This window comes from Ochotona princeps, chromosome 1 (genome assembly GCF_030435755.1).
Source record: "Ochotona princeps isolate mOchPri1 chromosome 1, mOchPri1.hap1, whole genome shotgun sequence".
Classification (NCBI taxonomy): domain Eukaryota; kingdom Metazoa; phylum Chordata; class Mammalia; order Lagomorpha; family Ochotonidae; genus Ochotona; species Ochotona princeps.
In genome coordinates, this window is record NC_080832.1 from 82,707,915 (window position 1) to 82,720,446 (window position 12,532).

General features: G+C 45.3%; 1 protein-coding gene across 4 annotated transcripts in view; it reads left to right on the top strand.

The window, feature by feature from the left end:
* Nucleotides 1-4,669: 4,669 nt before the first annotated feature.
* The window catches only part of SLC17A5 (solute carrier family 17 member 5), a 45,916-nt gene continuing 38,053 nt past the window's right edge, over nt 4,670-12,532 (top strand). For 2 of the 4 annotated variants that reach the window (XM_058661380.1, XM_058661390.1), the window contains exon 1: nt 4,860-5,380. In XM_058661380.1, the coding sequence (XP_058517363.1) occupies nt 5,137-5,380 (244 nt within the window). In that variant the 5' untranslated portion in view covers nt 4,860-5,136. The other 2 variants (XM_058661411.1, XM_004580551.3) reach the window with 2 other exon arrangements.

Below are 12,532 nucleotides of genomic sequence, written 5' to 3' on the forward strand. Positions count from 1 at the left end.
GGACTCACATATACCTTACTAGGTAGGACACAAAGATTAGTTACTCCTCACTAGGGTATTGAAGATTTCTCTGCACACCCCTCCTAAAACTGTTCTGCGCCTCAACTGTTGACATATGCCTTGTTATAGTTCTAAGCTAGTTTAGACTAACCTAAAATCTGCCAAGTTCAGCAAAATTATGCTTCAATGCTATAAACTGCTAAATACTAAAATGAAAATAGACACAAGACAGCTGAATAGTACCCTATAGCCATTTTAAGGTACATAGCAGCCGGTTGTATATAAGCTAAAATTGAAATGTCAATGAAGTAGTCACAGGATGTAGTTAAGAACTTGCATTTTTCAACATACTGATTACTCAATACCATGTCAATTAGTTCCATAATGTTGTAAATTGTTGTTGATGTTATGTTGTGGCTTTTCATTGGATGGGATGATATTCTGCCAGCTCTGCTTTCAGAGCAGAGATGGTCTCCCCAAGAAACTGTTGAATTTATCTGGACAATAAGATGCTGGACTCTATGCTTGGTATATGCTTACAATGAAGGAATTTTGACCGGATTAGAACTGTAATACTGCAACAAGGTGGAGGAATCCACCATGGGGGGAGGGTACAGGGAAGGACTGGGGGAATCCCAGAGCCTAGGAAACTGTGTCACATAATGCAATGTAATTAATAAAAAAAAAAAAAAAAAGGTAAAGATATTGCTAAAAAAAAAAACCAGAAAAAAAAAACCAACAACAATGGATGCATGTAAAAGAGATACAGGAAACAACTGAAAGATCCCCTAATCACCAGAACTAGAACAATTTCAGCAAAACAATTCATCTAGAGCTGAATTTTTTTTTTTAATTTAAAATATTGGAAGAAATGCTAGTGGAAATTATTTAAGATTTATTTATTTGTATTGCAAAACCAGATACATATGTAGAGAGGAGGAGAGACAGAGAGGAAGATCTTCCATGCGAAAATCCACTCCCCAAGTGACCGCAATAGCTGTTGCTATACTTATCCGAAGCCAGGAGCCAAGAGCTCTTCCGGGTCTCCGATGCAGGTGCAGGGTTCCAAGGCTTCAGGCCGTCCTCCACTGCTTTCCCAGGTCACAAGCAGGGAACAGGATGGGAAGTGGAGCTGTTGGGGTTAGAATGGGCCCATATGGGATCCTGGCGCGTTCAAGGAGAGGACTTTAGCTGCTAGGCCACAGCGCCAGGCCCTAGAGCTGAATTATAATCAAAATATAAAATAAATAATCTGATGTCCATACTAATAAAACTGATTGAATAAACAAATGGGGAAGAATAAACAAATCCTTCATACAAAAGATTTCTGCCCCTCAAAGTAGTGGAGCACAACTCCAAAGAAAAGTAAGGAAAAGGAGAAAACACTACAGTAGAAAATCTTGACAAATATATAGCAGGCATGTGACAACATTTACCATTCACCAGTGATAATCATCAGTGATCAGTTACAGTGACAGCACATTCCTGAGAAATTACACAGAATGGCATTTTACTTCTCTCCCTAAACAAATCCATAACACCAGTCTCATGAGAAGAAAACTATTGCATTTGTGACAACGAGTTCATTATATTACGTGCAGTAAGACAGGCAACGAAATACAAGTGCAGCACAAACTTTCTTATGCAGAATCTAAAGCACTGAGCTCATAAAATTTAAGAATGGAATGGTGGTGAACAAAAGCTAGAGAGGGTAGGGTAAAGAAAAACATGGGGAAAAGCTGATCAAGAGGTACCAAGTTGGGCCTGGCACTGTGGCCTAGCAGCTAGTCCTCGTCTTGAACGCATCAGGATCCCATAAGGGCACTGGTTCTAACCCCCGGCGGCTCCACTTCCCATCCAGCTCCCTGCTTGTGGCCTGGGAAAGCAGTGGAGGACGGCCCAAGGCTTTGGGACCCTGCACCCATGTGGGAGACCTGGAAGAGCTCCTGGCTCCTGGCTTCAGATCACCGCAGCATGGGCCATTGCGCTCACTTGGGGAGTGAATCATCGGGCAGAAGATCTTCCTCTCTGTCTCTCCTCCTCCGTATATCTGACTTTGCAATAAAAATAAATAAATCCTAAAAAAAAAAAAAAAAAAAGGAGGTACCAAGTTACAGGAAAAAGCAGCTCTGATGTTCTGCTGTGCAACAGGGTGAATACAGGTAACACTTATGTGTCTGTATTTAAAGCTAGAAGACACATTTTGAATTTTTAGCAAAAAAAAAGAAATGATAAACATTGCAATGATAGCTATGTTTACCCTAATTTGAACATTGTCCAAAATACACATATCATGATACCACAAGATATTCCATAAATATGTATAAGTGAAACACATAAGCCAAAATATTTTAAGAGGCCAGCACTGTATGTAGCACAGTAGTCTAAGCCTCCACCTGCAGCACCACAATCCATATGGGCAATGTTTCATGCCCTGGCTATTCCACTTCCCGTCTAGCTTTCTGCTTATAACCTGGGAAAGCAGCAGAGGATGGCTCAACCCCTCCTTGCTCTTGGATTCAGACTGGCTCAGTTTGGCCGTTGAGGCCATTTGGGAAGGGAACCAATAGTTGAAAGACCCTTCTTTCTATTTCTCTTTCTCTCTGCAATTCTCCCTTTCAAATAAAAACAAACCTTTAAGATTTAAAACTAAAAACATCAGACAAATCCAAGGTGAGAGACTTTCTATAAAACCTGTCAGAAACATACAAAACTGTCAAGATAAGCAAAAATACGGGAAACGTGACAAAACTAAATGTCATGCAGTATCTTGACTGGACCTTCAGATGGAGAAGGAATATTACGTAAAAACAAAGGAATCTTGAGCCCGGTGTAGTAGTGGCTGAAGTCCTCGCCTTGCATGTGCGGGGATCCTCTATGGGCACCAGTTCATATTCCAGCTGCTCCTCTTCCCATTCCAGCTCCCTGCTTGTAGGCTGGGAAAGCAGCAGAGGATGGCCCAAAGCCTTGGGACCCTGCACCCAAGCGGGAGACCTAGAAGAAGCTCCTGGCTTCAGGTTGGCTCAACTCTGGCCGTTTGCAGTCACTTACGGAGTGAATCATTGGACAGAAGATCTTCCTCTCTGTCTTTCCTCCTCTCTGTATATTTGACTTTCCAATAAAAATGAATAAATCTTTAAAAAGCCAAAGGAATCAATACACTGTGGAATTTAGTTAATAATAATCTATCAATACTGGTTCACTAATTATGGCAAATCATACTAAAGTAAGGTGAGGACTTAACTACGAACCAGTATGGAAAACTCCCTGTATTCTTCACAACTTCTCTGTAAATCTACAACTCTCAAAATGATTTTTTTTTAAATAAAGAACCTCCTATGATTTGAAATCTTTCAAGTCTGTTGTACTATATGGAAAGTCTTTATTCCCTCGTCCAAGTCCTCTATAAAGCCACAAAGTGTGGTCACCTAACAGCTTGAATCTTCCAAGTCTAACAGCCAGAACCTTCAGCCCATCCCAGATGTACTAGAATTTTCAGGGGAAAAAAAAAATGGAACCAATGGGAGACAGGGATTAGGGTAATGGTTCATACACTGCATACCCTCGGGTTTCAGAAACCAGTCAGGGGACCTGTCCAGTCTGAAGATTATGTGAACGCCAACCTCATCCAAACACATACTCGAGATTAAACAAATTAAACCATCACACCAGACCTGCTGGATCGGAACCCACTCTTTAAAAGCTCCACCAACCAACTGCGTGCAAACCCTGATTTGAGTGCCATTTCCCTACAGCCCTCAGAAAATTTAAAGTCCACAGAGTAATTTAAGTAAGTCAGAAACAGGGCTTGACTGGTTTGAGGATGCAAACTTTCTTAGCCCACTTAGCGATGTGGAGATTCGGGTCAGGCCTTCTGGCCAAAGGACCTTCCCCCGAGTTCCTATAGGAACTTTTCTAGCCTCTTACCAGTTGTCCCTATCTACACTTACACACCGGACTGCTCGAGAGCAGCTGCCACGTGTCATGTGTATACGTGTGTTTTTCTCCACTGAAAGCCACTGCTAACCCGTGACAGCTGCTCCAGATCCGCCTGCAAAGCAGGCTGGTGACATTTTCCTACTTCCTCTTTCTCAGGACCAGCAAATATCAGCAGAACCCGTTCGAAAGAGACCCGGGGAGTCCCAACACCCCCACAGACATCAGAGGACTGGGCAGGTTGAGCCACATGCAACTTTCCACACTGGATTATTTACACCTACAAACTAGGGCACTTCAGAGCAATTTATTTTCTGTTTCTTCCACCTCAAAAGTTACTACAGGAACACTACACCGCAGCGTGGTAGACAGTACAAAGGTTGCTAACAGTTCTGACAGCTTCCCTTTAACAACTGGGCGTCACATACACACCTTTCACTCCCCGAGCTCCACCGGAGCCTGTCCTAAGGCGCAGCTCCCACTCCTCGCCCTCGGAGGACCTGCCCGGGCGCTTCACCACGGGGAGCCTCTCAGAGCGCCATTCCCAAGCGCCCCTGCAGCCGCGCAGGCGCCCACGACGACCACTGCCCACCGCAGCAGAAACCCCGCCACCCCAGACACCCCGCCACTCAGACGCCGCTCCCCGAGCCTAAGATGGCGGCGCCGGCTGCGCGGGCAGCGCCGCCTCTGGGCGGGGCCGCGACGACCCGGCCCGGCCGGGGGCGGAGCCGACGCCCGGCCCGCGAGGCCCGGGGGCTTCGGCCGAGTGACCCGAGCGTTCCTACTTGCCGGGTAGCGAGCATACCTAGTCGGCGGAGGCGTCATGAGGGCCCCGGTTCGGGGCCGAGTCACGAACGATGGCGAGGACAACACGGACAGCACCCCGCTCCTGCACAGCCCCCGGCAGACCGAAGCTGGTGAGCGGCGGGGCTGTCGAGGGTCTTTCGGGCCGGCGGCGGTCCCGGGGAGGGGTCTGACCACCGGGAATCCAACACCCTGCGCCAACGTGCCAGTTCTGCCCCAAGGGGATTCGAGGAGGGGCCTGAGGAGCGGGCGGAGACGACGAGGCGTGACCGAGGCTGGGCCGGGGGGCTCGGGATAGGCCCCGGCAGGTGGCTTGGCAAGTGCAGCCCGTCCGGGCGGAACACCGTGCGGCTGTGTGCCCCAGACCCTGAGTTCCTAGCTCTCGGTAGTGCAGTGATGGGGACTCGATTGGAGAGCCACCTAGGGGAGAACCTGCATATCCATGACCAAAGAGCGGGGCGGAGGACCCTCGGTCTGAGTAAGAGCGACCTGGAGGAGAAGCCTGCAGATCAATGGGATGGGGGCCCTGAAGAGCCGCTGGCTCCTCTTGCCGGTCGCAGCCAGGTTTCCGCAAAGGGATATCAGCCAGCATGTGACCTGGGCAAGGAGAAGAGACCAAAACAAACGGTGGTTTACATCTGTGAGTATGCAGAGGGCATGTATTGTGTAACCCCGTGAAGATCTGCACATTATGCAGAAACACTAAAAATGCTGCAGACGTGTCGTTTTCCCCCTACCTTCCCCTTTTTTTATAACTTAATCCCCTTTCCCTAACTTAATCTGTCAATTAAGTTTGGAAAATCTGATTTTCCACAAGATATAGCACTATATGGTACTGTACTGATTTGCCAAAGGCCTTGCTACAGATAGAAAAGAAATTGCTTACAAAGCATCTTCCCTGAATCTGAGGAACTTAGTATTTATAGGCATTGAATAATTTCAGAGATAAGAGAAAGAAGGAGTTGAATTGGAATGTGCCTTTGTGTGAGATGTTCTGTTGTTTTTTTATTTTTAACCTTACCAGAGGGTGGCAGTGTTTTAGCTTCACCAAGCATCAGGGAGCTGGTTTTAGACAAAGCTAAATATTATACTCAAGTGATGACTTAACGGGAGTATGGACGTAATACCATAAGCTAATCGTTTTTTCGTGTAGCTTATATTGTGTTAGAACCCTATAGTTTTCCCCAGTAAAACATGCCACTGTAAATACCAAAGCAAACCTCGTACTATAGTCCCTTCAGAACACTATATTCCATTTCTGTTGGAAAAGTAAATGTGTATGTAATTGAAATTTTGATCAAATGTTAAAGCACCACTGACACAAAAATCCAGATTGAAACCTGCCTCACGAGTGAAGGCGTGTGATTTAAAATGCTGGGAACTCCAGACCCTGGAGGGGATGCGGGGTAGCTGGGACTCTCCTATTTTGTTGGTAACAGCGTAAAACAGGACAGCTGCTTTATGAACTGTGGGACAGTTTCTTCTCAAATTAAATACGCAATACCGTGTGGCCACATATTGTTTATAGAAGTTTTATTCATAACTCAAAACCCAGTAATGCCCTAAATCAGTCCAATGGATAGAAAAATCACAGCCAATCCATACAGTACAATACTATTCAGTAATAAAAAGGAACAAGCTATTAATATGCAGGCAAGAATCTACCTTATTAGAGTATAACTAGGTCAGTTATGAAGTTCCAGGGCAATGAAAACTAATCTATAATGACAGAATACAGAGCAATAATTCCTCGAAGCTCTGGACAGAAGGAAATTAACTGCAGAGGTACTAGGGTGCTTAGGGGTGGAGGAGGTAATAAAAAGTTCACATCTCAGTCCTCAGTGGGATGGATAAATGTATACACTTGCCATATAAGTTGTGTTTTAGTAAAGACGAAATCATTTTTTAAAGATTTATTTATTTTTACTGGAAAGTCAAACATACAGAGAAAAAGACCTTCCGCCCGTTGATTAATTCCCCAAGTGGCCGCAATGGCCAGTGTTCAGCGACCTGAAGACAAGTCAGGATCTTCTTCTGGGTCTCCTGGCAGGGTCCCAAGGCTTTGGGTAGTCCCCTACTGCTTTCACAGGCCACAAACAGGTAGCTGGATGGGAAATGGGCCTGCTGGGATTAGAACCAGAGCCCACATGGATTTCTGTCACATTCAAGGCAAGGACTTTAGCCACTAGGCTACCACATCAGGCCCGAAATAATTTTTTTTAATAGGCCATAGATCACTTAGCAAATAGTCCCTACTTGACTAATGGATTGGATATAGATCTGATGGTGTTAGCCTTGCTCTTCCTGCTTCAGGATTCCCTTTCATCCCTTCATTGCAGCCACTTTCCTTCTTTTTTTTTCCTTTTTTCTTCTTTTTTCCTTGGTTTGCTTTTTTTTTTTTTTTTTAAGATATTTTTATTAAGCCCAGCACAGTGGCCTAGCAGCTTAAGTCCTCACCTTGAACGCACCAGGATCCCGTATGGGCACCGGTTCTAATCCCGACGGCTTCACTTCCCATCCAACTCGTTGCTTGTGGCCTGGGAAAGCAGTCGAGGATGACCTAAAGCCTTGGGACCTGTGCTTGCACGGGAGACCCAGAAGAGCTCCTGAATCCTGGCTTCGAATCAGCTCAGCAGCAGTTGTTACGGTCATTTGAGGAGTGAATCATCGGATGAAAGATCTTCCTCTGTCTCTCTCCTCCTCTCTGTATATCTGACTTTGCAATAAAAATAAATAAATATTTTTTTAAAAGATTTATTTTTATTGGAAAGTACAATTTACAGAGAGAAGGAAAAATAGGAAGATCTTCCATCCGCTGGTTCATTCCCCAAGTAATCACAACGGCTAGAGCTGAGCCGATCTGAAGCCAGGAGCCAGGAGCTTCCTCTGGGTCTCCCACATGGGTGCAGGGTCCCAAGGTGTTGGGCCGTCCTCCACTGCTTTCCCAGGCCACAAGCAGGTGGCTGGATGGGAAGTGGAGCTGCCGGGATTAGAACTAGCACCCACATGGATTCCCAGTGCATGCAAGGCGAGGACTTTAGCCACTAGGCTACTATGCCAGGCCCTTCCCTTCTTACTTTACTCTTTTTCAACTTTTCTTTGAGAGCAGACAGCATTCTCATTTGCTAATTCACTCCCCCTGAAGCCCTAGCCAAACCTAGCACCTGACAGTATGACCCACATCTACATGTGAGTAGCAGAAACCCAGTCACTTGAACTGTCACACTGCCTCCGAGGATACACATTGGCAGGAAAGCAGAATCAAGAACTAGAGCCAAGATTCCAACCCAGAGTGGGTCACAAGTGTCTTAAGTAACATCTTAACTGGTATCTTTTTTTTTAAGATTTATTTATTTTTATTGGAAAGGCGGATATACATAGAGGAGGAGAGACAGAGAGGAAGATCTTCCATCCGATGATTCACTCCCCAAGTGACTGCGATGGCCGGTGCTGCACCAGTCCGAAGCCAGGAGCCAGGAACTTCCTACATGTCTCCGACGTGGGTGCAGGGTCCCAAAGCATTGGGCCGTCCTCGACTGCTTTTCCAGGCCACATGCAGGGAGCTGGATGGGAAGTAGAGCTGCTGGGATTAGAACCAGCACCCATATCGGATCCAGGCGTGTTGAAGGTGAGGACTTTAGCCGCTAGGCCACGCTGCCGGGCCCTTAATTGGTGTCTTAACTAGCATCGTAACTGCTAACCAACTGCTCACCCCTTGTTTTCATTTACCCACTGAAGAGCAAATGAAGTAAAAAGAATAATACGTATGATAAATGCTTTATTGAAGAGGAGCCTACAGTTCAGGATACTGTATTAATCAGTAGTGTTTTACATTCAGCTGTGTGCTTGGTTATTGTGAGCAAGATGACACGAGAAGGGCCAGGGAAAGGGAGAGGGAGACAAATATGGGTCTAACAGCCTTTTGAAGATGCTGGGGGCCAGCCACTTACCTCTTAGTATGTGTCCTCTCCCAGCTTTAACCTGCTCTAACAGGGTAAACATAATAACCTTTGGATATGTTTCAAAAGGTTTATTTTTATTTGAAAGACAGAGGAGAGGCAGAGAGAAAGGTCCTCCATCTGCTGGTTCTCTTCCCAAGTGGTGGCAATGGCCCTCAGAGCTGGACTGATCCAAAGCCAGGAACTTAGTTTCTTCCAGGTCTCACAAGTTGGTGCAGGAGCCTAAGCACTTGGGCCATCTTTCTCTGCCTTCCCAGGCACATAGCAGCGAGTTGAAGCAGCTGGGACTCGAACCAGCGGCCATGTGGGATGCTGGCATCACAGAATGGAGAATTAACCTACTCCAACATGGCATTAGCCCCTAGATTTGTTGTTTATAAGTATGCTGTTTTATATATTCAGTATGTCCATGTAAAAAAGTGGGCATATGTGTTAAAGAAAAATTTTGCATTGAGAATTAGTTTTTACAAGTTTTGATGCCTGAAAGAACTAAGCTTTACTAGCCCACCTTTCCTGTCCACAGATTTAAATGTATGTAATTTTCCTGTTTGCTTCAGGAACAAACCAGCATGAAATCAGCGGTACCTTTTCAATGTCTATAGAATATATGGTTTTGTTTTTAAGAGAAAAGCTGATGGGGCCAGCACTATAGCATAGCATGTTATTCTTATGCTCTACCAACTGAGCTAGCCGGGCCACATCATAGCATGTTATTCTTTCACCTGTTGCACCAGGATCCCATATGAGTCCAGGTTCATGTCATGACTGCTTCACTTCTGATCCAGTTCCATGCTGATGCGCCTGGGAAAACACCAGATGATTGTCCGCATTCTTGGACTCCTGCATGCATGTAGGAGACCCAAAAGAATCTCCTGGCTCTCAGCTTCAGACCAGCCCAGCTCTGGCCATAGCACATAGCAGCCATCTTGGGAATGAACTAGTGGATGAAGATCTCTCTGTCTCTCCCTCCCTCTCAGTAATTCTGACTTTCAAGTAAAATAAACAAATCTGAGTGAGAGAGAAAGGACTCAGACACTGACACCTAGACACCTAGCGGAGTGTTGTTTCCCAGTATATGCCGGCATATACTGGCCAAGGGGTGAATACAGAACACTGAAGACCAGCCCAGAGTCCTGGATTTTTATCCCTGCATGCTCTGCATAGCACTGCCACATTTGGTTCTACTCAATAAATACCTTTTGCAAAATGCTGTATCATTTTTACTTGAGCCTTCCCAAATTTGGAAGCTCTCTACCCCACCATGAATAAGGGATATGGTTTTACATTGTAGACCGAATTTCTTTACTAAGAGAGGTAACGTTGGGATGTTTCTTTAGTGTTAAGAATTGAGGTCTCTGGAGTGGATATTGGTACAGGGCCTAAGGTGGTGCTTGGGAAACCAACGCATGTGTGGTTGGTGTCATCACGTCTCTGAGTGCCTGGGTTTGAGTTCCAGGTCCGCTTCCAGTTCCTGCTTCCTGCTGATGCACAGCGTGGGAGGCAGCAGTGATGGTCCGGTTAGTTGAGTTTCAGCCACCCATGTGAGAGACTAGATTTAGTTCAAAACTTTTCTCGTCCACTTGGCCCAGCCAGCCGTTTAGGGAGTGAGTCAGCTGGTGGGAAAATCTCCCTCTGTCTTTCCGCTTCTCAAATCAAAAAGGTGTTCTACTTAAGCATTTTCCTGCATGAAACCCCACAGGATTCAGAGATGTACACTAGAATGGTGAGAGAAGGGTGGCTCAATAGTGATAAACAAAGGACATCTGTGAGGTTTTCTACCTAATTTAGACAGGAAGAAAAGAGAATTTATGCTAAGAGAAGACAAACTTTCCCTCACATGTAAAATAATTCTTTAATCAGCAATTTTGACTAATTGAAGGCTTAGCGAATTATATTTGACTATTGATTGATTGTATTGATTTAAAATACAGTTTCAGCAACACAATTCATGTTAGGAGAAATTAGCTCTAGGGCTTCTAGGACATTCTTTCGGTATTTAGACAGAGTAGAGATGGAGAGCTGAGTGTCTAGTTCCAGTCTCAGCTCCACTACCGAACGGTGTGAATTTTAGCATGTTGTCTAACTTCTCTGTGCTTTCCTTCTTGGCAAATCAGAAAAGTAGTGTAGTTAAGTATAGGATTGCTGGGCCTGGCACAGTGGCCTAGCAGCTTAAGTACTGGCCTTGAATGTGCCGGGATCCCATATGGGCGCTGGTTCTGATCCCAGCAGCTCCACTTCCCATCCAGCTCTCTGCTTGTGGCCTGGAAAGCAGTCGAGGACAGCCCAAAGCCTTGGGACCCTGCACCCACGTGGGAGACCTGGAGGAGGTTCCTGGCTCCTGGCTTTGGATCGGCTCAGCACCAGCTATTGCGGTCACTTGGGGAGTGAATCATCGGACAGAAGATATTTCTCTCTGTCTCTCCTCCTCTCTGTATATCTGACTTTGTAATAAAAATAAATAAATCTTTAAAAAAAGAAAAGGATTGCTGTGATGGTTAAATAAACCAATAGGAGGTGCTTAGAATAGAGTTAGCATTAATTGCTGTTACCATGAACAGCACGGAAGACCCAGACCCAAAGATCATCCTCCAAGAACTGAAACCAAAAAAATCAGGGACCCACTCCTCATTGTCACTCTATTGCAATTTTTAAAAAATTTCCTGTCTTATACTTGCATACATCCTGTGCTTTGTCTCTTTTTTTCTCTCTCACTTTTCTGTTGGGGTGGGGAATTCACATTCAATGTTCAGTTAAGAGCATCAAGTTTCACAAGAATTATTTGTGTATGAATGGTCATAAGTGTGGAGTATGGAATGGTGATAGAGCGCAACCACATTACAGAGGGAAGGAAAATGGCCTTGGGTCATGCATGATCGTCTGGGTTCATTCCAATGGACACTTGCTTGGAAACTAAGGATACCTAGGATTCATCAGGAATTGATTCCCTATAGGCAGGCTAAGATGAGTTGGATATTACCCATTTTAAATGCAAGACCTATTTCATCCATTTTAGGCAGGCAATCTTTCATTTTAAAGCAATACTCTTATTAAGGGGACTCGCTTGGTCCAGAAGCCACTGTACAAAAGGCTGTCATCTTTGCATAGTTGATACCCCTAGACATAGGTTGTGGGACTTGTCCTAAGCCCCTCATCACTTTGCACTTCTGGCCCTCTCAGTGTCTGCAGGATCTGTAGCCAACCAGATTGGAAATATTAAAAAAAAATGCTGTGTTGTTGATGACTTGTACATTGTAGTTAAGCATGAGCCAGTTGATGATCTCATTTGTAATGAGTGTATACAGACTCTTTGCTTATCATTATTCCCTACACAATGACAGCTATTTATGTAGCATTAATTGTATTCAGTATTATAAAATCACCAAAAGATGATTTAAACTATATGGGAGAATACATGCAGGTTGTGTATGGATGTGAAGCCATTTTTACATGAAAGATTTGAGCATTCCCACCAAGGACTCTGGAAACATTCACCACCCCAGGATTCTGAAATGACTGGCCCCAACCCACTGCCTCACAGTGCCACTCCCTTCCACAACAGGCACCAGCCAGGACAGCCTCAGGTGTCCATTTGCCTTGCCTTGCTGCCTGCGTGTCCTGGCTCAGGAGAACACTGTGTTCTGGGGTAGCGCTCTCTCTCCCCACCGCTGTCTCAGGGAACGCCAATTGTTTCTTATGTGTCACACTGATAGGGCTGCTCCCTGTTGCCTTTGGGCCAAGCCACCTTCCCACTGCAGAGTTACTATCATCTGCTCACCTTTTGCTTCATCCATGAAAGGCTTTGCCATCTAACCCACATTTGTCATCTGCTCTCC